The sequence below is a fragment of the Pygocentrus nattereri genome, chromosome 12 (assembly GCF_015220715.1).
Source record: "Pygocentrus nattereri isolate fPygNat1 chromosome 12, fPygNat1.pri, whole genome shotgun sequence".
Taxonomy (NCBI): domain Eukaryota; kingdom Metazoa; phylum Chordata; class Actinopteri; order Characiformes; family Serrasalmidae; genus Pygocentrus; species Pygocentrus nattereri.
In genome coordinates, this window is record NC_051222.1 from 11,097,045 (window position 1) to 11,120,771 (window position 23,727).

General features: G+C 41.3%; 1 protein-coding gene across 2 annotated transcripts in view; it reads right to left on the minus strand.

Annotated features, from left to right (window-relative positions):
* The window catches only part of si:ch73-12o23.1 (lysosomal alpha-glucosidase), a 29,527-nt gene that overhangs the window by 5,622 nt on the left and 178 nt on the right, over positions 1–23,727 (minus strand). For both annotated transcript variants that reach the window (XR_005131152.1, XM_017717425.2), the window contains exons 2-12: positions 19,911–20,555; positions 18,708–18,853; positions 17,865–18,030; positions 16,633–16,729; positions 13,253–13,372; positions 13,018–13,136; positions 10,692–10,823; positions 8,794–8,904; positions 7,392–7,505; positions 7,192–7,276; positions 1,772–1,889 (exon numbers count right to left, since the gene is read on the minus strand). Coding sequence is in view for 1 of the 2 variants with exons in the window: in XM_017717425.2 (XP_017572914.1) it covers positions 1,772–1,889; positions 7,192–7,276; positions 7,392–7,505; positions 8,794–8,904; positions 10,692–10,823; positions 13,018–13,136; positions 13,253–13,372; positions 16,633–16,729; positions 17,865–18,030; positions 18,708–18,853; positions 19,911–20,546 (1,844 nt within the window). In the remaining variant the exon portion in view is untranslated. The remainder of the gene's footprint in view (positions 1–1,771; positions 1,890–7,191; positions 7,277–7,391; positions 7,506–8,793; positions 8,905–10,691; positions 10,824–13,017; positions 13,137–13,252; positions 13,373–16,632; positions 16,730–17,864; positions 18,031–18,707; positions 18,854–19,910; positions 20,556–23,727) is intronic.

Below are 23,727 nucleotides of genomic sequence, written 5' to 3' on the forward strand. Positions count from 1 at the left end.
ACACAGTTACACAATATACCTGTTAGCTTATGTCACTTCACCCTAATTCCCACATTCTTAAAATTTCAAAACAAAACAAAAAAGTTAAAACCATTTTAAGTTCTCAAAGTTCATGTAAATGCGTGTATGGGCTGTGGGCAAAAATTCATAGCATGGTATGCTATATATTAAGATTACTTACGGTTTCAGTAACATAGCGTGGTATAAGTGTATTTGTGCTTATATTTTTTCAAAAAACAATTTTCATGCTTAAGTAAACCTCCTCGCCAATCTCATTAACTCATTTACAACCCGATGTCTCCTGACAACAAACTGGACATACTTCAGGCAGCAAAACACTACAGGAGAGATGAGGGAATCTAAACTGTTTTACACTGTTTGTACATCACGTTATATCGCTAAAACGGTAATAAAATCAATACCTTAAAAAGAACTTCAACCGGCTTAGCGGATAACCCAGCCCACTACTCATATATTTAGTGGTCAGTAATATGGCAAAAATACCATATTTTTAGATTTTTGTAATAGAAAGATATGATATATCAAGACATTTTTCACACTACACAATATGACCATATTTAGTTTTTCTGAGATTTAAGCTGGAACAGACAAAATGAAAGCTGTAGTGTCACACACGATCACCACGATGCTATAATACTGATAATAGACAACTACAATGATTATCACGTTTGCACTAAATTCAATTAAACAAGCCTAATTCTCACTTAGAAATGCTCATTTTGTAATGAGACATGTAGTTAGTTAGTGTTCTTTCAGTAATGATGATATCCATTGAGTGGCCAGAATATGTTTCATAATAATAATAATAATAATAATAATAATAATAATAATAATAATAATAATAATAATAATAATAATAATAATAATAATAATAATAATAAACTTGCTGATCAACAAAAAATTCCATTGACTTTTGGTGTCCGCTCTAGAGTGATAGAGCCTGATCAGATGTCTGGAGTCTTAAACGCCTCTAAAAGGTACCTCACAGCTCACAGGACTTTATGAAAAAGACAACACTTCAATCTACCCCAATTTTTATGCTACCTCCGAGATAACACTTTGGCTTCAACACATTTTTTAAAGGCATGTAGGGTGGAGAGGTACTTGCAGGGCACAAAATAGTCAAATACCAAACAATTTTTACCATTATTTTAATATCTTTAACATAACATATAGCAATTCAGAGGATGCGTGTTGGCACATGTGGAGTTTATTTGTAGATATCATGACCCGTTTCCCATGCCCACCTCTGTAAAGTAAATGTGAGCCTGTATGTGTTTCTTTACAATAAACTGTTCCACATAAACAGTCCGAAGGAAGTTAATTACATCTCAAGCACTGAATTACAGAGAAATTATAAAAAAAAAAAAAAAAAAAAAAAAAAAAAGAATTTAGAGATCTAACAACCATCAGTTCATCCACAAAAAACTGACTGGAAATTAAATACATGAAGTATTACTTTCTTTTGCACAATACTGTAACTATGCCCTTCTAATCTCTGTTCTAGTCTCTGTTTTGCCTTGTATAAGTATGGATCATATTTTAAGAAAAGTAAAATCTTGCTTAGATAGTGAGCCACTCATCTAACAAAAAAAAAAAAAAAAAAAAAAAAAACCAATGAAGTATGTAAGTAAGGGAAGAATGAAATCAGCTTGGGGAATTTCTATTTTCTGGCCTTCTAGAGTTGTGCAGCCACTGTAAATGACGTAGGTGAACGTGTAGGAATGTGTGACTTGCATGTATGTGCTACCTTGCTGAAGCCTTGGCCTCCATGAGTCCAAACAAGTTGTGCAGATTGTAGTGAGAGGTGATTTTCTGGCGTGCAGATGCGCATACAGTCTTAGCCCGTAGACTGCCGCCTAGAACGCCTACAGAAAACAACAGACAACCAAATCATAAGCCAACAACAGCTGAGGGAATACGCCGTCAAAAGGTTTAAAGTTTATCCTAAAAGACAACATTCACTCAGACATAGGTTTTAAAAAGGTTAACTTGAACCCATCAGGGACCAATATATTAAAATACACCGATCAGACATAACATGATGACCACCTCCTTGTTTCTACGCTCATTGTCCACTTTATCAGCTCCACTTACTATATAGGTGCACTTTGTAGCTCTACAATTACAGACTGTAGTCCATCTGTTTCTCTGCATACTGTTAGCCCCCTTTTACCCTGTTCTTCAGTGGTCAGGACCACCATGGACCCTCACAGAGCAGGTACTATTTGGGAGTTGGATCACTCAGCACTGCAGTAACACTGACGTCGTGGTGTGTTAGTGTGTGTTGCACTGGTACGAGTGGATCAGACACAGCTTTGCTGCTGAAGTTTTTAAACAGTGTCCACTACTGCCCACTATTAGATGCTCATACCTTGTAGGTGTAAAGTCAGAGACGACAGCTCATCTGTTCCTGCACAGTTTGTGTTGGTCATCCTCTAGTCCTTCATCAGTGGTCACAGGACGCTGCCCACAGGGCGCTGTTGGCTGGATATTTTTAGTTGGTGGACTATTGTCAGTCCAGCAGAGACATTGAGGTGTTTAAAAACTCCAGCAGCACTGTTGTGTCTGATCCACTCAGACCAGCACAACACACACTAACACACCACCACCACATCACTGTTACGGCAGTGCTGAGAATGACCCACCCCCCTAATAGTACCTGCTCTGTGAAGGTCCATGCGGGTCCTGACCACTGAAGAACAGGGTAAAAGAGGGTTAACAAAGTCTGCAGAGAAACAGATGGACTACAGTCTGTAACTGTAGAACTACAGAGTGCACCTATAGAGTATTTGGAGCTGATAAAATCGACGATGAGCATAGAGACAAAGATCATAATGTTATGGCTGATCGGCGTATATAAACAATGTAGATAATTTATATTATACAGGTGTCAAATTTATATTACCCATCTAGTAGAGATAAACATGTGGGTGTGTAGAGTTGTGTAACAGCAAGTAGCGTTCTACTGTAGTAGCTTAGCACGCTGCAGCTTCACCACACTATGACACAGTCATTCCAGATCACATTTTGAGGGAAAAAGACTCAAATCTGAGCAGGTGAAACTGTATTTGTGTGTGGATCTGTTAGTTTAAGCTACTCTTGCTTCAATATAATTATTCGCACCAGAAGTTAGCTTAGTGAGAAGGTCAAACAGCTTTACACACCACCATTCAGGTTCATTCTGGGACTCACTCACTCCGAGTGAGTGAAACTGAGTGAGTAAAAGACAGAATCCTTCTGGTTATTAACATTACAGTGGGAACTTTGCTTCTGCTCTGCCTCATGTGCAGCATAGCGGGGGGAAGCTATGCCTTCAGAAGTGGGGCGTCAAAGGGGTGTTTATAATTTGCATAGTTATGCACTTTAAACCTTGACACTCATTAAGGTCATTAAGATCTAATAGAGATGCTCCTATGCCATTTTAGTTCCCTGGACATAACAATAATATATGAAAATACTATTTAGAATTCAAGGTAGATTATTTTTTCCTCTCCATGGATCACCACCTTATCGTGGTGGAGAGGTTTGTGTGCTTGAAGGACCCTAGGAGCTATGTTGTCTGGAGCAAAAGCTCCTGGTAGGGTCTCCCATGGCAAACTGGTCCTAGGTGACAGGCCAGACAAAGTGTGATCCATAACCACCCCTATGAGGACAACAAAGCAGGACTTGTGTACCCTGCCCGGATCAGGGTTACCGGGGCCCCACCCTGGAGCCAGGCCTGGGGGAGGGGCTCGCCAGCGAGCGTCTGGTGGCCGGGCATTCACTCATGGTGCCCGGCCGGGCCCAGCCCGAAGGAGCTACATGAGTCCCCCCTCCCATCGACCCACCACCGATGGGAGGGGCAGTAGTAGGGGTGCGGTGCATTGTGGATCGGGCAGTGTCCGAAGGCGTGGGCCTTGGCGTTCTGATCCTCGGTTGCTGAAACTGGCTTTTGGAACTTGGAACGTTACCTCACTGGCGGGGAAGGAGCCTGAGTTGGTGCGCGAGGTTGAGAGATACCGGCTAGATATAGTCGGGCTCACCTCAACACACAGCTTGGGCTCTGGGTCCAATCTCCTTGAGAGGGGCTGGACTTTTTTCTTTTCTGGAGTTGCCCATGGTGAGAGGCGGCGGGCAGGTGTGGGCTTTCTCATAGCCCCTGTATGTTGGGGTTGTCTCCGGTGGACGAGAGGGTAGCTTCCCTACGCCTTTGGGTTGGGGAACGGGTCCTGACTGTTGTCTGTGCTTATGCACCGAACAGCAGTTCAGAATACCCAGTCTTCATAGAGTCCTTGGAAGGGCTGCTTGAAAGTGCTCCTCCTGGAGACTCGATTGTCCTACTGGGGGACTTCAACGCTCACGTGGGCAACGACAGTAAGACCTGGAGGGGTGTGATTGGGAGGAATGGCCTCTCTGATCTGAACCCGAGTGGTGTTCAGTTTTTGGACTTCTGTGCAAACCACAGTTTGTCCATAACGAACACCATGTTTGAACACAAGGATGTCCATAAGTGCACATGGCACCAGGACACCCTAGGCCGCAGTTCAATGATTGACTTTGTAGTCGTGTCAGCGGACTTGCGGCCATGTGTACTGGACACTCGGGTAAAGAGAGGAGCTGAGCTGTCAACTGATCACCACCTGGTGGTGAGTTGGATCAGGTGGTGGGGGAAGATGCCAGTCAGACCAGGCAAACCCAAACGTGTAGTGAGGGTTTGCTGGGAACGTCTGGCAAAAGAACCTGTCAGATTGATCTTCAACTCACACCTCCGTCAGAACTTTGACCAGATATCGGGGGAGGTGGGGGACATTGACTCAGAATGGGCCATGTTCCGCTCCTCCATTGTTGAAGCGGCTGTCTGTAGCTGTGGTCGCAAGGTAGTTGGTGCCTGTCGGGGCAGTAATCCTCAAACCCGGTGGTGGACACCCCAGGTGAGAGATGCCGGCAAGCTGAAGAAGGAGTCCTACCGGACATAGTTGGCCTGTGGGACACCAGAGGCAGCTGGCAGGTATCGACAGGCCAAGCGATCTGCGGCTTCAGTCGTTGCCAAGGCAAAAACCCGGGTGTGAGAAGAGTTCGGTGAGGCCTAGGAAAGTGACTAAGTCGGCTCCGAAAAGATTCTGGCAAACCGTCAGGCGACTCAGAAGGGGAAAGCAGTGTGCCACTAGCACTGTATATAGTGGAGATGGTGTGCTGCTGACTTCGACTGAAGACGTCATTGGGCGGTGGAAGGAATACTTTGAGAACCTTTTCAATCCCACCAACACGTTCTCCAGTGAGGAGGCAGAGTCTGGGGACACAGGAATAGGCTGAAGTCGCTAAGGTAGTTAAAAAGCTCCTTGGCGGCAGGGCTGCAGGGGTGGATGAGATCCGTCGTGAGTTCCTCAAGGCTCTGGATGTTGTGGGGCTGTCTTGGCTGACACGCCTTTTCAACATTGCGTGGACATCAGGGGTGGTGCCACTGGATTGGCAGACTGGGGTGGTGGTGCCTCTTTTTAAAAAGGGGGACCGGAGGGTGTGTTCCAACTACAGGGGAATCACACTCCTCAGCCTCCCTGGTAAGGTCTATGCAGGGGTACTGGAGAAGAGAGTCCGGCTTATAGTCGAACCTCGGATTCAGGAGGAGCAGTGCGGGTTCCGCCCTGGTCGTGGAACATTGGACCAACTCTTTACCCTCTCCAGGATTCTGGAGGGTTCATGGGAGTTTGCCCAACCAGTCCACATGTGCTTTGTGGATTTGGAGAAGGCATTCGACTGTGTTCCCCGGGGTATTCTGTGGGAGGTGCTTCGGGAGTACGGGGTACATGGCTCTTTGCTACGAGCCATTCAGGCCCTGTACAAACAAAGCAGGAGTTTGGTTCGCATGGCCGGCAGTAAGTCAGACTTTTTCCCAGTGAGAGTTGGACTCCATCAGGGCTGCCCTTTGTCACCGATTCTATTCATAATTTTTATGGATAGAATTTCTAGGCGCAGTCAGGGGATGGAGGGTGTCCGGTTTGTTGACCTCAGGGTCACATCGCTGCTGTTTGCAGATGATGTGGTCCTATTGGGGACATCAGGCCGTGAACTTCAGCTTTCACTGGATCGGTTTGCAGCCGAGTGTGAAGCGGCCGGGATGAGGATCAGTACCTCCAAATCCGAGGCCATGGTTCTCACGCGGGAAAGGGTGGAGAGCCCTCTCTGGGTCCGGGACGAGCTCTTGCCTCAAGTGGAGGAGTTTAAGTATCTCGGGGTCTTGTTCACGAGTGATGGTACAAGGGAGCGGGAGATGGACAGGCGGATTGGTGCTGGGTCAGCAGTGATGCAGGCTCTTTACCGGTCTGTTGTGGTAAAGAAAGAGCTGAGCCATAAGGCAAGGCTCTCGATTTACTGGTCGATCTACATTCCCACCCTCACCTATGGTCATGGGCTTTGGGTAATGACCGAAAGAACGAGATCGCGAATACAAGCGGCCGAAATGAGTTTCCTCCGCAGGGTGGCTGGACTCTCCCTTAGAGATAGGGTGAGAAGTTCGGTCATCCGGGAGGGACTCGGAGTAGAGCCGCTGCTTCTTCGCGTCGAGAGGAGCCAGTTGAGGTGGTTCGGGCATCTTGTTAGGATGCCTCCTGGGCGCCTCCCTTGGGAGGTGTCACAGGCAAGTCCACCGGGGAGGAGACCCCAGGGAAGACCCAGGACACGCTGGCGTGACTATATCACCCAGCTGGCCTGGGAGCGCCTCGGAATCCCTCCCAGGGAGCTAGTGGAAGTGGCTGGGGAAAGGGAGGTCTGGGCTTCATTGCTCAGGATGCTGCCCCCGCGACCCGAACCCCGGAGAAGCGGAAGATGATGGATGGATGGATGGATGGATGGATGGGATGGGATGGATGGATGGCTGGTAGATTATTTTTTGTTTTAAAGACTTTTAGGGTTAAATCTGGCCTGTGAATCATTTTGTTTTCATTTTTCTGCAGCTAAATATTTTCATCTGTTCGGCAGATTTATTTCAACCTCACCAGACACTCCACCTGGCTACATAAATAAGATACACAAAAAGTAAACCCCCCCCCCCACATCATTTTTTTAACCAGACCCCTTGGAGAAGCGAACTTGTCTAGAAGCCCCCAGATCATTTGAGTTTACTTTGTGTTTTTCAAGCACTATCAAAGAAAAACAACTCAAGAATGCATACAACTGAAAAAAATACTCAACCTGGTGTATAAGGAGGGTTCTCCAAGTCATTGCTGGGACAGCCATCGATAGACCCATCAAAGAAATTAGATGGTTCATTCATGTCCTAAAAAGAGAGATGGCATTTGGACAGAGAAAAAAGGCAGCAGTTATACAGACAACAGACAGAGTGAATGTTCTGACATTGATTCGATCATTAAAAAGAGATCATCTGCACTTACAATCCACAGTCCATCAAAAGGGACTTTATCATGAAATTTCTTCAAGTTCTGGTACCACCACTCATGTGTGTCTGGGTTGGAAAAGTCTGGGAAAGCTGTAAGTCCAGGCCAAACCTGTGGAAGAACCAATCAGTCGGTAAATTAAAGTCCCATCACACAGCACCTATAAAGAACATGAACGCAAATACGTCCTTGAACGTTCTGGAACAATGGAACACGAGCCTTTCAACAAAAGTGGAATTTTTGCTTAGTTTATAGCCTCAAGATCAAGGGCCTTATTTAGCAAAATGGCACATTGTATAAAAAAAGAAAATTGTATATTTGCCATTGTTTATTACCTTGCACACAAGACGTTAGACCTTGAAGATGTGGAGGAATTATAGACTGATGAGTCTAAATTTGAAATCTTTGGAAATACTGAAGCAAGGAAAGACTCTAAACCGTGCCTACAACCATCAGTCAAACCTGGTGGGGTGTTGGTTCAAGTTTGGGGGTCCATAACATCTGGAGTTGGTTATTTGCTTTTAATTGAAGGCATCATGAATGTTGGCAGGTACAAACAAATCGCAATGAATCGCAAAGAAAGAGATTCATTCTACAGCGATATAATGAGCCCAAACTCACTGCTGAGACGATCAAGGCGTACTTATCAATCAAAGAAGCTGCTGGTGTTCTCAGAACAATAAACCTGCCATCCTAGAGTCCAGAACTCAACATCACTGAATGCGTTTGGAATTATTTGGATTGCAAGAAGCAGAAAATGAAACCAACGCATAAGACGGAACACAAGCCTCCTGAAAAGAATGAAAAGTGTAATAAAGGCAAAGCGTGGACAAGCAAAAATGTTTATACCTCAGTGTAATTTTCTGCGTAATGACTTTGATATGCTAGTCCTACATACCTTTACAGATTTCAAACAATTGGCAGGAAGCTACAAAAATCCAGAATGATAAATAGAGATGTAGAAGACTCTATGTAGAGAATATTCAGAACGCCTTATATTTGGTGATCAAATCTCAAGGCAGATAACTTTCAAATAGCACTAAATGTAAGGTATGTAAGGTATTGTTTATCATTAAACAACTTTTTTTACCCAAAAATACTTGAAATATTTAATAATAATAATAATAATAATAATAATAATAATAATAGTTTTATATTTAAATCTAAATTGCTTAACGTATTATTCTACACAAAATAGAAAAAAAAGCTTCCATTTCAAATAGTTAAAAAATAAAAAATAAATAGAATAATTAGTAGCTCTGCATCTTGAGAGAGCCAGCACAGATAGTCTATATTGTGCAATTCTGGCAAAGGAGGAACTCCATTTAAATCAAGTCTGATTCAGCACTGAGGAAAATGACTGATTTGTGAGTGATGCATATAAACAACGCCTGCACACCTTGCCAATGAGGGTGTCTCCACTGGACTTGTTGATGAAGATGCCCTGCTTTATTCCCTCCTCAAAAGGCAAGTAGGAACCTGCTGGCTGAGTACTGCTAATGCCAGGATCCTGAAGATAAGAAACAGAGCAAAAACACTTATTTGCCAAACAAGAGTTTGCAAAAATGTTATAAAACAATGCATGTTACACACATTTTGATCTAAACATGCTCTCTCAAATCCTACAGCGCCCTCTAGAGTAGAGTCACCTCTAAAGCAGGACTTCTTGGGTTAAAGACCTGAAACGCCCTTCTGATAACATCGACAGCAAGAGAAACATCTGAAAAACTGCTTTCAGGAGGATTTTTGGAGGTGAGCTGATTATTTTTTTTTTTCCTTATCTGGTTAACACGGAAGCCTAATAATAATAATACTAATAAATAATAATTTTATTTACATAGCACTTTTCATGCCAGTGGCAGCTCAAAGTGTTCTAGACAGTTGATAAAATCATTAGTATTTATTTAGAATCAGAAGACAGTGAAACAGATCAAATTAGAAGTTAAAAACTGTGAGACGTACAGTTTTAACTAAATGTTAGATATACATTTTTAGATGCTTTTTAAAAGTGAGCACTGAGCTTAATTGTCTAATAAAAGGTAGAATTGAGCTCCACAGTTTAGAAGCGGAATAACAGAGTCTCCAAGTTTTCTGTATTTTAAAGAGGATATTTGTAGACGGCCACTATCTGCAGATCTTAGATCATAGACAGACACTCTGGGATGCAAGTTGTGCTTTAAGGTCATTCAGAGCTTTAAAAACTAGTAAAACAACTTTAAAATCTGTCCTGAATGATGCAGGCAGCCAGTGCAGTTCTTTTGGAACAGGACTGATCTGATCTCTCAGTGCTGTTCTCTTTAGGATGCTGCTGCATTTTGTACGAGTTGTAAGGGATGTACTGTCTTTTTTTAGGAAATCCAGTCAGAAGATCATTACAGTGATCAACTCTGCTTGTAACAAACGCATGAACAGGTTTCACTGCGTTCCTCTGAGAGAGCAAAGGCTGAACTTTGATGATATTTCTCAAATGATAAAAAGCTGCTTAAGTGACTGTTTACATGTGGGATAAAACTCAGAGTCACACCTAGGATTCATGTGTCAGGTTTGGTATGTGAAGCTAAAGAACCAAGTTTTTCATAAGTCATTTTTGTTGTACAAACAATCAGTCAAAATATCACCTCTGGATTTATTAGGCTCTAAATCAGGGGCTATCATTCCAACAGTTGTATGAAACATAATGAATGCTGGGTAGTGAAAGAACACTGATCGTGGACGACGAGGTGTGAATCTTTGAGCTGACAGCGAATCCATTTGATTTACAATTCACTGGCTGTTATTTTTGAGAATTAAAAATAATTCTATATTCTTCTACACCACAACCACAACAACAACAACCACAACCACAACCACAACAACTTAAAATTATATATCCATAGACATTCTCAATGTATGAGTCATTGGACAATGGAAGGGGGGAAAAAAAATAAGGCTTGTTTTTCATATAACACACATGGACATACATGCTGAGTGAGCAAATTCCCCCACTGAGAAAACTAGGTAGACACAGGAAACCAAAGGAAAAACCTGTTCATGCTTTTGTTACAAGCAGAGTTCACTCAGAGATCACTGTAATGATCTTAGTTAAAAGGTGAGGAAAGCATCTACCAACTTTACTTTTTTAAATTAATACATTAATAATAATTTTAAATAAAATCTAAAACTTAAGAATTCTAACGTAAACATAAGTTTTGATTCCTTGATTCTCGATAATCTTTTCTAAAATATGGGAAAAATGAAGTAAAAATACAGCAAATTCTGCCTACGTGCAAACGGATGTTCAAGCAAAAGTGTGTTTACCAGAATCATGACATAGCGCTGGTTGTGTATGTGAAGGTCTTTCACGAGGTCAGGCAGGGTTGAAAATTTCACAGGGTCAATGGTGAAGTCCAGAGCACGGTCCATGTAGTCAATGTCATTCCACTGTACGTCCTAAAACACAAACAAAATACAGACTGAAACAAACATCTTATGATTTCCCGAATCATCATGCGTTAGCCTCACCCGGCCAAACATTACAAGCACTGGAGCACCTTCATTTATTTTCCCTAAGCAGAGAACGTTTTATGAAATATAGAATAATGAAATGGACAAAATAGGAAAGAACACAATATAGACGAAGCAATAAAAACCCAAGAATGGTAAAGTTACAGCTACACATAAAATATGAAAACAAAAAGCTGTGTATTTAGTGGTGTACAGATCCTGGATTTACTGCTAAGCCTAGGCCTTTTCTAATGGTTATTTAGACGAAAAGAGATTTATCAGTAAACAGATTTATCCTTGTGAACGTTAACAGCCTCAGAGATTATGAGTTAGAATTCAGATGAGTTAGAATATGAATGCATGAGATGATTTTAACTAGATAAGATTTAATTATACTTGGCCACCAACATTCCCTTGTCTTTCATGTCTGTTTATGAACAAATGCATCTTGTTGATAGTCACTGCAATTAACACTGCCTTAGAAAAATCACACGAGATACCGTAAACTGCTAATGCTGCAGTGTGACCCAGAGAACAAACACAAATCCCTTAATGAAGTATAGCATATAATCCATTACTATGGTCAATCCTTTCCTGTACTTGGAAATAACAAGACAAATGGGTTGATTCAAAACATGCTTATAATGGAAGCAGCGGTGTAGCCAAGGCCCTAGTTATGGAAATTCAACCACCATCAATAAAGCACCAAGTACGCTTTATGGTGAACATTTACTGAAGTCAGTGAGGTAGAGATCTTGCTATGATCTTAAAGTGAGTGAATGGTGCTGCGGCCTATCTGCAGTGCTGCACTCTGAGCCAAATTATGCTGTGTCGGCTGTGCAATGGTGAGATAAAACAGTCAGCTACAATCATTTTTCCATGCAGACTAATTACATTTTTACAGTTTAATACATGCACGTATTGTAGGTTACCTTATTTCAGACCTGTCTGGCTAGATTTCCACATATTGGACTTAGCAAGAGCAGCCTAAATTAATCATTTCTATGGCCTGTCTATAAAATTTTAACACCGTGCACTGAAATAAATGACATTTGATATACTTGAATCAAACACATTATTTCCTCATGCACAACTAAAATGTGTCACTTCAACACCGTTTACTTTCAGCAATGGTTGTATTGATGTAGTACTTCATTCATGTGGAAATGACAGATACAATGTTCTGAGAAAAAAACAATGCATCAGTATGTCACTTTTATAAAGTAAAGCCATTTTAAACTCTATAAAATCTCTTACCTGGCCAACCCATTCTAAAAGCTCTAGCTACACCCCTGAATGGAAGCCAAAAGAAGTAAAAAAAGATGCCTGGAAAATGATTCTCTGCGGTAAAACCTACAATTTCGATGCAGCAGAGTAGAACTAAACTGAAACTATAGATTATTATAATGCTGTGGTGGTGACTGCTTGATGCTTCCGTACTGTCCATCAATATTTCAAAAGGAAAACAGCAGACCCACAGACATGGCTTTTGGAGTTTTGGACCAAATTGATTGTCCCGATTCTGTTTCCTCTTGCATCACCTGAGAAGCCGCATAACTGTCAGCTGCATCAGATGAGCTGACGAAACAAGCCGTGGACCAGACGGTCGTGAAGCATGAATGACTAATATTTTCTTAATTCCAGCAGTGTCTGACAGCCAGAAGTACAAATATGTGGGGCACCCATTATGAGATGAATGAAACTGAACAAAGCAGAAACTGGCTTCTCTAAAATTTCACCTTAAATGGTGCAGCAGTTACACTCAGGTGCCTGTAGAGGTACAACTGCTGCTCTATCTAAGGTGGAACGGAAAATACATACAATGCAGTTAATACCATATTTAGTTATCCATCATTTCTAAAACTAAAAGTGAATATCATCATGTTACATCAGTACTGGTGTTGATGAAAGCTGCCCAGCACAACGTAGAGCCTCTAGCGCCCACTCTAAAAGAGAACTTCTAGCTCCCACACTCTTACTATGATTTCCAGCAGTGATTCTGAAATGAGAGCTTAGCACCACTTTAGAAATCAAATACTTGCACTTAAAGTATCTGTAGTTTATAATACTTTTATCTTTCTCTCAGTCAATCTCTCTCACACAGAATTTAAAATAGCAAAAAACTGAACAACTAGTGTACCTGAGGGATCCCATAGTTCCTCATTGCTCTCACGACATCCCAGGTGTTATTACTGGAGTCATAGCCCCACCGACAAAGATGATAACCCAAAGCCCAGTATGGAGGCATAGCAGGCTTTCCTAATTGGAGATGAAACACAGACTGGTTACTAAGACGGTGACTGGGATTTCATGCACTACATTTACTAATAATAAAAATAAATAATAATAATTTTAAAAAAGCCTTTAACACATACCTACAACCTCCAGATACTCTCCAATCACAGAGCCAGGATCAGGACCAAGAAAGATATACAAGTCCAGTATTCCTCCAATCGTGCGCCATGTGAGCGCAGGGGCTGGCTGAAGAACAACATCTGAAAAAAGCATTTACACTAATGAAAAGTAAAAAATGGTCATTGCTTTTAATACTAGCTAGAGTTAGCATAACAACAGGACATCCAGGGGAAAATTACACTACTTGTATTTACATAAAGGCGACATAACTGAACTTCCATGAGTTTTACTAAAAAGAAACCTCCTTATTATTGTGTTAATGTTCGGCTTCATGCGGTTACTGGCATTACGTGACCAACCCAGAGACACGGCTCGGACTTGCAACCCAGAAACGCAAGACACTACTCTGACTTGCAGCCCATAGATGCAAAACAACTCAGACTCACAATCTAGAGTTACGAAACAACTCGGACTTGCAACCCAGAGACGTGAAACATGGCCTGGTCTCGCAACCCAGAGACCTGACACACAACTCAAATTCACAACTCAAAGACCAGAAATGCAAATTCAAGGGATTCTAACTCAAACCTCAAAGATTAAGACTCACTCTGCTTCACATCGCAGATACTCAAGAAGCTCACTTCAGTGACTTGAGACTACACTTGGACTGGCAACCAGGAAACTCGGGACACTGCTTGAACTCGCAGTCCAGACACTTAGGACTTGAATTGAACTCAAACTCGACTTGGGATTCTAACCTCAGAGACAGCACAATGTAAAGCACTAGAGAACTATGCTTAGCCAAATGACTAGCCACATCAAACTTTGATAGCCATGGATAAATTTGTCATCACATTGGTGAGCCTCAAAAGGCAGAGCAGAAAGCCTCTGAGAGGCAAGCTAAAAAGGTAAGAACGTAGATATGCTCTCTCAGAGAAGTAACAGGAAAAACACAAAAACTAGCAAAAGAGGAACAACAGAATTGGTAGCAATATTTCTGGAAGAGGCCTAGTTTCTAGGACACTCAAGAAAGCTAGCTCCAGAGAACAGCCAAGTGATAACAAAACAGATGTTCCCTATGAAACAAGCCCCAAGTCTGTGCAAACACCTAGGGAATCTGCCATGTACTAGATGCATCTTGAAAATCCAGTCTAAGGAGAGAACACAGAAGTCATTACATTCAAAGGGAATCAGAAACAAGTTTCTCACTTCTCCTATTTGGGGTTTGAATATTTATTTACAGTGAATGTCAGAAGCACATGAAATGGATCACATGCATTGCAGATGTGTGTTGTTTTGCAGTCTAATGTAGCCAATGCTGCATTTCTTTCAGTTCCTTTTCTTCTGCATAAAGCACAAATACAGGTCACTATATTTTACTGTACATTTTATGGCATTACGGTATAAAGTCCACTACTGATAATGCTTCATTCTCACATCACGCAAGCGGTACACATGCCAGTAATCCTCGGATATGAATGAGCTCTTCAGGGCACAGTAAATCTGATTGAGAGCTTTATGAATCTGGCCCTCCGCCTTTTTGGACACATCCATGCTCGTTTCAACATGACCACCCCAAGCCAAATTCTGCATGAGATACAACAGTGAGGCTGTTGGAGATGCTAGGCTGGCCTGCCTGAAATCCAGACCCATCTCCAATTTCCTTCACGGCATTTGGCAGATGCTCTTATCCAGAGCGACTTACAGTTTAATCATTTTACACAGGTAGGTGAAGGCAGTGTTAGGAGTCTTGCTCAAGGACTCCTATTGGTATAGTGTACGGTGCTTACCCAAGTAGGCACTGAACCCCACTCTACAGCGTAGAAGGCAGGTATTACCCACTACCCTATACCAACCACTAAACATGTATGCCACATTATTAAATGTGAAAAAGCACCACAAAAAAAAAAAAAAAAACCCTGTCCCAAACCCAAAACTGGATCAGTTTGTGCCCTAAACGATTATTAGGTGCTGTTAAAAGTAAAGGTGATGCAACAGAGGTAAATAGTGGTAAAAACATGCTCCTGTTTTTAGACTGTTTTGCAGCCATCAAACATGCAATGAGCAAATTCGATGCCTGTAATACATTGTATTTGTATTTTTACAGAAAAGTTTAAAAAAAAAACTAAAAACAACAAACACTGGGTTTTTTTAACTGTTCATTCATCAATTTAATACAGGTCCAACAGAATCTACTTATTATATTTTATCATCATTCCACATACTGCATGTAGAAAATCATACTTCATGTGGAAACAAGTAACTGAACTGGTTTTATTCAACTCAAATAAATACTTTAACATTTTGCTTAGTACTTTTCCATTCAGTTTGCATAAACAGAAGTCTTAGAATGAAACTTCAACAGCAGCTCAAATCACCTTCTGACCTGTTCTACTTTTCACAGTGTGCTGTTCAGTTTTTATCCTGACTCACAAGCAATAAAACTACTGAAGATAGCAAAAGTCCAAAGGGTACTTTTTTTTCTTTAGATCCTATTGTTAGCACAAAGCACGGCACTTCTGACAAAATATAGTATATTGTCCAATTATTCTTAACTAAATTTCTTCTTATTCACCACGGTATATTTTGGTTTTTCCATCTGAATTTATGTGACTAAATCGTAAGGCAAATTATTCAGTAACTGCATGAAATAAACTTTTTTTTTTTTTTTTTTTTTGGAAAAGCCCCTCAAATGAACAGAAAATGTGTTTGTAAGCATATAGCAATATGTTTATGATCATCAATTTACTGCTGAAATCCAAAACTCTTAGGACGCTCTTTGTTTTTTTTTTTTAAATAATTTTTACAGAGCAGATCACTGAAGAGACGCCACGCGTTTACAGTTTATAGCCCAGATTTGTGGTAAAATGGGTCGACTTTCAGCTTCTTTTACTATAAGGGTATATTAAAATTACATCACCATCTATTTGACTATAAAGAAGACAGTTACAGCCTCACACGACATCCACTTTCTGAATGTAGCTTATGAAATATGAAAGTTATGAAGAACATGAAGTGCATTTTGGAACCACTGGTGGTTAATTTTGGCCATTGTTTTGTCTACTACACAGCACTGATGCTACACTTGGCGTCAAAATCCTGGAACTGTGACAAATCTAGCGGCTTCCTTGGAACGGTATGCCGATTTTACCCAAATACTGATGTAACAGTTTAGTTTTCCAATCTATTGATAACTAATACTGAAGATTTTTGGATTCAAATTGGTTTAAACACCTGAAAAGTTTGAGTGTTGATTCAAGAAGGAGATCAAATGTGTGGGATTTGGTTTTAGTCACAAGGCACCTGTACTGTTAGTTGTTCCTTCAGTTTTCAAGTCAACACAGCCTTATATGCATATCCCTAAACTTAACATACAAATATGCATGCAGTAACAACTCACCCATAGCATTGCTGTTGAGTAAGAACGATCCATGTGCCAGCCCATTAGGCTCCATAAGGAGGTAAAATGGATGAACGCCATAAAGGTTTGTGAGCTCCTACAGGATGAGAGTGAGAGCGAGACAGACAGGAAAAATTTCACTGAGTCATTGATTTTCCAAAACCAAAGCAAGTTTGACTTACAATAACTGGGATGTCTCAACAGCCATTTACTAAAAATATGCAGTTGCATGCAAAGCTCTCACTTTCAAAAGCTACGTTTACACAGCAGGTAAAAATGGCCCAAATCTGACTTTCCCATGTAATATGATTTTTTTGTTTGGCTGTTCACATCATCTTTTAAATGTGATCTGTATGCGACATCAGTCTGCAGAGATCAGCTCCTAAACCTCATGTGCAAAAGAACAATGCTTCATGTGGCTCGTCCAGAGGTAAACAATCACGACTGCCAACAAACGCCAGTCACTCCCGGAGCTTTCAGTTTAATCTTCGCCAGCATCACAGGAGCGATTATGAAATACCAGTGGGTGACAACTGGGCTCTTCATGCAGAACGCGTTAATGTTCGCAGTAAAAAGGGCACGTTATTCCACCACGGCCACTTCTTTGGTTTGCATCCTCAAATTCTTTAAGTCTTTTCTAATTCTTTGGTATAGAAACATCACCCAAAATGTTTGAGGTCTCAGCAGCTCAAAATCATGAATGTTGAGTTGAAGTGATATAAAAGTCACCTGGCTGTTCAGACTCGGTGGAATTGCCACAGATAGGATACGTGTCGGATTTCAGCAACACATATGAAAGCGTCTTAAATCGGAATTGAAAATATCAGATTCGGTGTGTTTTTCTGTTCACACTCACACACAGATACACATCTGTGTCACATACAGAGAAAAAGATCAGATTTGGGCCACTTTTTCCCTGCTGTGTGAACAAAGTCAAAGTGGTAGAAAAAGAAAAAAAAAAAAGAAAAAAAAAAAAAAAACACCATCCTCTGCAGAGAACAAACTTAAATATAGCATTTTTCTGTAAATTTCAGTACACGAGTTTAACACGGAAAAAACATAAAACAATGTTAAATTCTGCCAGAAAACAGTAATTGTGCATTGAAATGTGCAGAAGTGTGATCTCTGGAGAGGATGTGTTACTTATTTTCACTTGGAAAATCAATTAAATATATAGATCAAGCAAACTTTTGCACACAACATCAAATTTTAAACTACAACAGGGTTTTTACCACAGGTGCTGCATCCCGAGCCCACATGGTCAGCGTGTTCCACTGCACATCATGCAGGAAGTTGGAGCGATGTTCACCCAGCCCGTAAACAAAATCCGATGGTAATGATGAGGACATCTGCAGAAACTGATCCGCATAGAAGAGCGGAGCCACTGTTGTGTTCAGCCTTTAGACAAATTTCAGAAGATACATATTAGACTGAACAGTGTGCACATCCAGACACCGTGTTATCCTTTAGAGATGTCAGATCAGATCTGAAAGGTCGTTATTGGAGCCAGTCAAGGAGAGTTTTATTGGAACAGTCATGGTTATATTAACCCTCACCCAATCCTGATTCTTTGTCAGGGCAATTTAACCCAGCGGTGCTCTATTGTACTATTTACACCATAAACATACGTCATCCACAACAAGTTTTTAAAAATAAATCCATGCATCACTTCTACATACTTTTCATACATGTAGTTTCCCAGATCAAAATCTAAAATATTGGAATGAAGTTGAAAATTAAAAAAGACCAACAGTTACACGTGGGAGTCAATATTAAAAAAAGTATTAAAAGGGACCAGCTGTATGCAAAAGTTTGAACACCACCAATCAAATGACATGTTTTGTTGGGTGAAAATAATTTTACACATTCTCTAGAAAGCAGTTAAAACAGGACTTAAATATGACATTTGTCTGCAAACTTTGGCACACAATTTTTATTTAGTTGCTGAGTTGAAAATATTAAGAAAAAAAAAATATCATTAATATAAAATGTGCAATCACTTTTTTGCACTTAAATCTATAAAATTAAAACACTATAATAAAACCAAATTAACCAAATTTATGCACAGCACTCACAGCACTGCGCTGTTTTGTTTTCTCTTGACAACCATCCCGAACGGTTTCTTGGAGAACTCCACAGTATACAAGGGATCTGGAGCCTTTTCTTTGACCACAGGCACATCTATGGGAACCTCATACCTCTGCTTTGCTGGGTCTGTTACCTGAAACACAAGAAAGAAAGCGAAAAAAAAAAATCTAATTTAATTTTGCTCCTTAACACTGAACAGCTAGAACACATTTGATATCTGAATTTGGCTTCTTTCATTTTGCACCAAAGCTATGAGGCTAATGTAACTAGCATGGAACTGCAAACTGCATATACAGTTCCCTCAAGCCACATTAAGCAGTTACGTAATCTCAATCTCAAATAGACTTGCTTATGTGTTTTGATGCTATACAAAATGCAGTTGTCTATATAAATGGACAAAAGTACATTAGAATAGCTAAAAACATTAAAAACAGCCAACTTGACTCAGTTCAGTGCAGTTTTAGATGACTATGTTTTAAAAAAAAAAAAAACGGTCAAAAACCGCATAAGAATGTCTGTTTGATTACTTTGTAACTGGACGTGGTTTGAGAACTATAAACTGATCTACCATAACATTCAAAACACCTCCTTGTCCATTTCATCAGCTCCACTTACTATATAGGAGCACTTTATAGTTCTACAGACTGTAGTCCATCTGTTTCGGTGGTGGGTCATTCTCAGCACTGCAGTGACACTGATGTGGTGGTGGTGTGCTGGTCTGAGTGGATCAGACACAGCAGTGCTGCTAGAGTTTTCAAACACCTCAGTGTCACTGCTGGACTAGGAACCAAAAACATCCAGCCAACAGCGTCCTGTGGGCAGTGTCCTGTGACCTCTGATGGGAGACTAGAGGATGACCGCTACAAACTGTGCAGCAGCAGATGAGCTATCATCTATGACTTTACATCTACAAGGTGGACTGGCAAAGTAGGAGTGTCAAACAGAGAGGACAGTGTGCGGACAGAGTATTTAAAAACTCCAGCAGCACAAGAGGCTAACTGGTAGATCAGCGTCGTAGCTTCAGCTGAAATCTAAAGAAGCAAACCAAGTATGTCTAGGCTGGTTAGGAGGAAAGCTGTACATCTGATTCCTCACCAAACTATTACTTCTATATGCAATGTCCACATGACTATTTATAAAGACAGCAAACTAATGAAAAGCAAACAATACTAAACAAAACCCGTTCTCACCTTCACACGCAGCCTGCTGTTGGACTCATACAGCACATCCAACTGCAGCGTCTCGATGTCATTAGGGTAGTAGGTCTTCTGCAGACGGATCAGTTTCCCACTGTAGCCTGTTTCCGTCTTGCTAATAGCCGCCAGCTCATAAGATGGAAAGTCTGGCGGATAAAAGCACCACGGCACTCCGTTCTGCTCCGGTGAACCTGCCTTCGATACTTGTATGAAGCAACAGTTCCTCTGATGGCACATCTCCTCGGTTACGACGACACTTCGCTCTGGGTAGCAGTCAAACCGCCAGGCTTCTGGGATAAGGGAGCAGGACTCTGGCTGAGGCCCACCCTGCCACCCCTTGTTCTGGCCTGAAGGAGCCACGGGTGGTGGAGGTTTGTGAGTTTCCATGGAAGGTGGACCACGCAGCCAAAACACAGTTCCCAGCAGCCAGACACCAAAGACCACCACAATAAGCCCTCCAAGGGTCAACAGAGCAACAGTGACCGTGCACTGTGGTGTTTGATCCAGTAGTGGACGCTCCAAGTCTTCTGCCTTTGCCTCAGCATCCCCCGAATCGTCAGGCGGGGGATCCAACAAAGCAGCACTGGAAAACTGAACCTCCTCAGGGTTCAGCCTCTCGTAGGACACCATGGCTGGTGGCTGAGGACAGAAGGAGATGGAACAAGAGCGTTAAACCTGTGAGAGCAACTAAAGCTCTGAACGGTCATCCGACAACCGAGCACTGACTGAATTGCTGAATTACTGTTTGCCTGTGAACATCTTTAATAGCAGATTTGTTTCTGAGGGAATCTTGGGGAAGATGTTTTAACCAGGGATGTACCACGACGAAGGAATTAAATCAGCATCAGCATCTTGTTTGCTTGGACTTTACGGACACTTGAACCTTACATTTGGTATTGGATTTATTGTACTAGGTTAAGAGCTGAAAGCTGAGACACTAAAATGTCCATATTTTATTCATTTGTAGCCCTTTAGTAACCCTCAAGTGCTACATTTCTCTGTGATGAAGTGGAATTTCTACATTTTATAAACATTTATGTATCGACATCGGCATCAGCAGATACATACATGGCAATTCCCACTTTGATTCATCCATAGTTTAAAGACTTTAGAATATTTGATGATGGAAATGGCGATTAGTGGTAATATTTTCAAAGACTGACAACTTTTTTCCCCCAGACTTTTGCAGAAAAATTGTTTGACTATACTTGAAATGTTACAAAAAACTATAGTGGAAACATTTTTGACAGGAAAAGTAAATACTAGCTGCTAGTAGGAATTGGTGATATGGGGGGAAAAAAAAATATCACGATACTTAAAGCTGTTTTTACAATTTTACGAAGCATACGACATTCTCATACACAAACACAACACACCAGTAGGGTCACATTTAAAAACGGCCTTTAAAAACTCTACACTATGCTTTTTATTCAATTTTTCGCATGTTGTCTTGCATTAAACTGATTAAACAGTGCTCTTAAGAATTCTGCTCTTTTCATGGAACATGCAGTCGAGCGTTCCTCAGGTAGGGACCACATCAACAATAAATCTGATGTAAACTTTGCTACATACAAAGCAAATGTCTAGGTTTAAGCCAGCTATGAATGTACAGTGATCAGCTACAACATTACACCCCCTCCTTGTTTCTAACCTCATTGTCCATTTTATCAGCTCCGCTTACTATATGCACTCACCAGCCACTTTATTAGGTACACCTTGGTAGTAAAAGTTTGGACCCCCTTTTGCCTTCAGAACTGCCTTAATTCTTCATGACATACTTTCAACAAGGTGTTGGAAACGTTCCTCAGAGATTTTGGTTGGTTATTTGAGTTCCTGTTGCCTTTCTATCATCTTGAACCAGCCTGCCCATTCTCCTCTGACCTCTCACATTGACAAGGCATTTTCATCCACACAACTGACCGCTCACTGGATATTTTCTATTTTTCGGACCGTTCTCTGTAAACCCTAGAGATGGTTGTGTGTGAAAATCCCAGTAGATCAGCAGTTTCTGAAATACTCAGACCAGCCCGTATGGCACCAACAACCACGCCATGTTCAAAGTCACATAAATCACCTTTCTTCCCCGCTCTGATGCTCGGTCTGCACTTCAGCAAGTTGTCTTGTCCACCTCTACATGCCTAAATGCACTGAGTTGCGGTCATGTGATTGGCTGATTAGCTGATTAGCTATTTGCGTTAACAAGCAACTGTACCTAATAAAGTGGCCGGTGGGTGTAGGTGCACTTTGTAGTACTACAATTGCGGACTAATCCATCTGTTTCTCTGCATACTTTATTAGACCCCCTTTTACCCTGTTCTTCAGTGGTCAGAACCCACACAGGACCACTTTAGAGCAGGTACTATTTGGGCAGCGGATCATTCTCAGCACTGCAGTAGTAACACTGATGTGGTGGTGGTGTGTTAGTGTGTGTTGTGCTGGTCTGAGTGGACCAGACATAGCGGTGCTGCTGGAGTTTTTAAAAACACCTCAGTGTCACTGCTGGACTGAGAATAGTCCAGCTACCAAAAACATCCAGCCAACAGCGTCCTCTGGGCAGCGTCCTGTGACCACTGATGAAGGACAAGAGGATGACCAACACAAAGTGTGCAGCAGCAGATGAGCTATCATCTCTGACTTTACATCTACAAGGTGGACTGACAAGGTAGGAGTGGACAGTGAGTGGACACAATGTTTAAGAACTCCAGTTGATCCACCGCCTAAATTACAATGAGTGCCTCTGAAATAGCTGTCCTTCCTCCTCTGGACTGGAGATATTTTGGTCAGACATGAAAGGCCACTGTCTATCACTCATGGTCAGTTCTTCTGCTCATACATTTGATATCCTGACCAATATGTTTCAGACGAACCGCTGACAGTGCAAACTGAGTGAACAGTCACATGAGTGACATGAGGCATTGCACAAACACGGAGAGAACGAAGCTCATCTGTTGAGTAAACCAATGTAGCTCAACATGCTGCTCAGTTCTTTTAGTGAAATATGTCTTTAATATTTATTATTCCACCTGATCATCATACAAAACAGTTTAATAACGTAGGTTATACAATGTGAGGAAATCCTATTCCTGCTGGAATATTATACCTTCAATTTACAGTTATATATTTTTGACGACACCACAACTAAAAACGTCATTTTTTTTCCTGCTAACAACAACATACGCATGTACCGATAATTCTGACCTTATTTAAAATCAATCTAGCTAAAAATAACGTAAAACGGTCTGTCAGAACAGAGATACACAACAAGTTAGGCACTGATAACTTAACGCTAATTCCGCTGGTTTGGCATGAAGTAACTGTGAACTGCAGGTTGGCGTTATTAGCTAGTTAGCTTTACTAGCTTTAACGTTGTTTCATAGTTTCAAAGTCTGAGGAGACCCAAATTTAAGTCGGTGCCTTGTGAGTTAAACAGTTTAAGGCTTTACGGTGAAGCTAAAATGTAACACAATGTGTTTTTTTAAACGCAACCATTCGGTAAATTGTTAGCTGGGCTAGCTAGCTGCGTTTGTTTGTTTGTTTGTTTTGTGTGAGGTTCGCTAAGTTAACGCGAGTGGAAGAAACTCGCAGTGCCAAATACTAACCTAGCTTAGCTAACTCAACACAAAATGATATCAAGGGTGTCTAATTCTCCCAATTCTAATGCTGTTCCGCGTCTAATTATAGACGTTGAAAGATAAAGTGTCGACAATTTTCAGGTCAAACGCTAAAAGCAGTTGTTTGAAGTTACGCCACACTACAGGTGCCTTATATCACGCATAATAACAATCACTCCAGCTACCTTGTATACTGGACA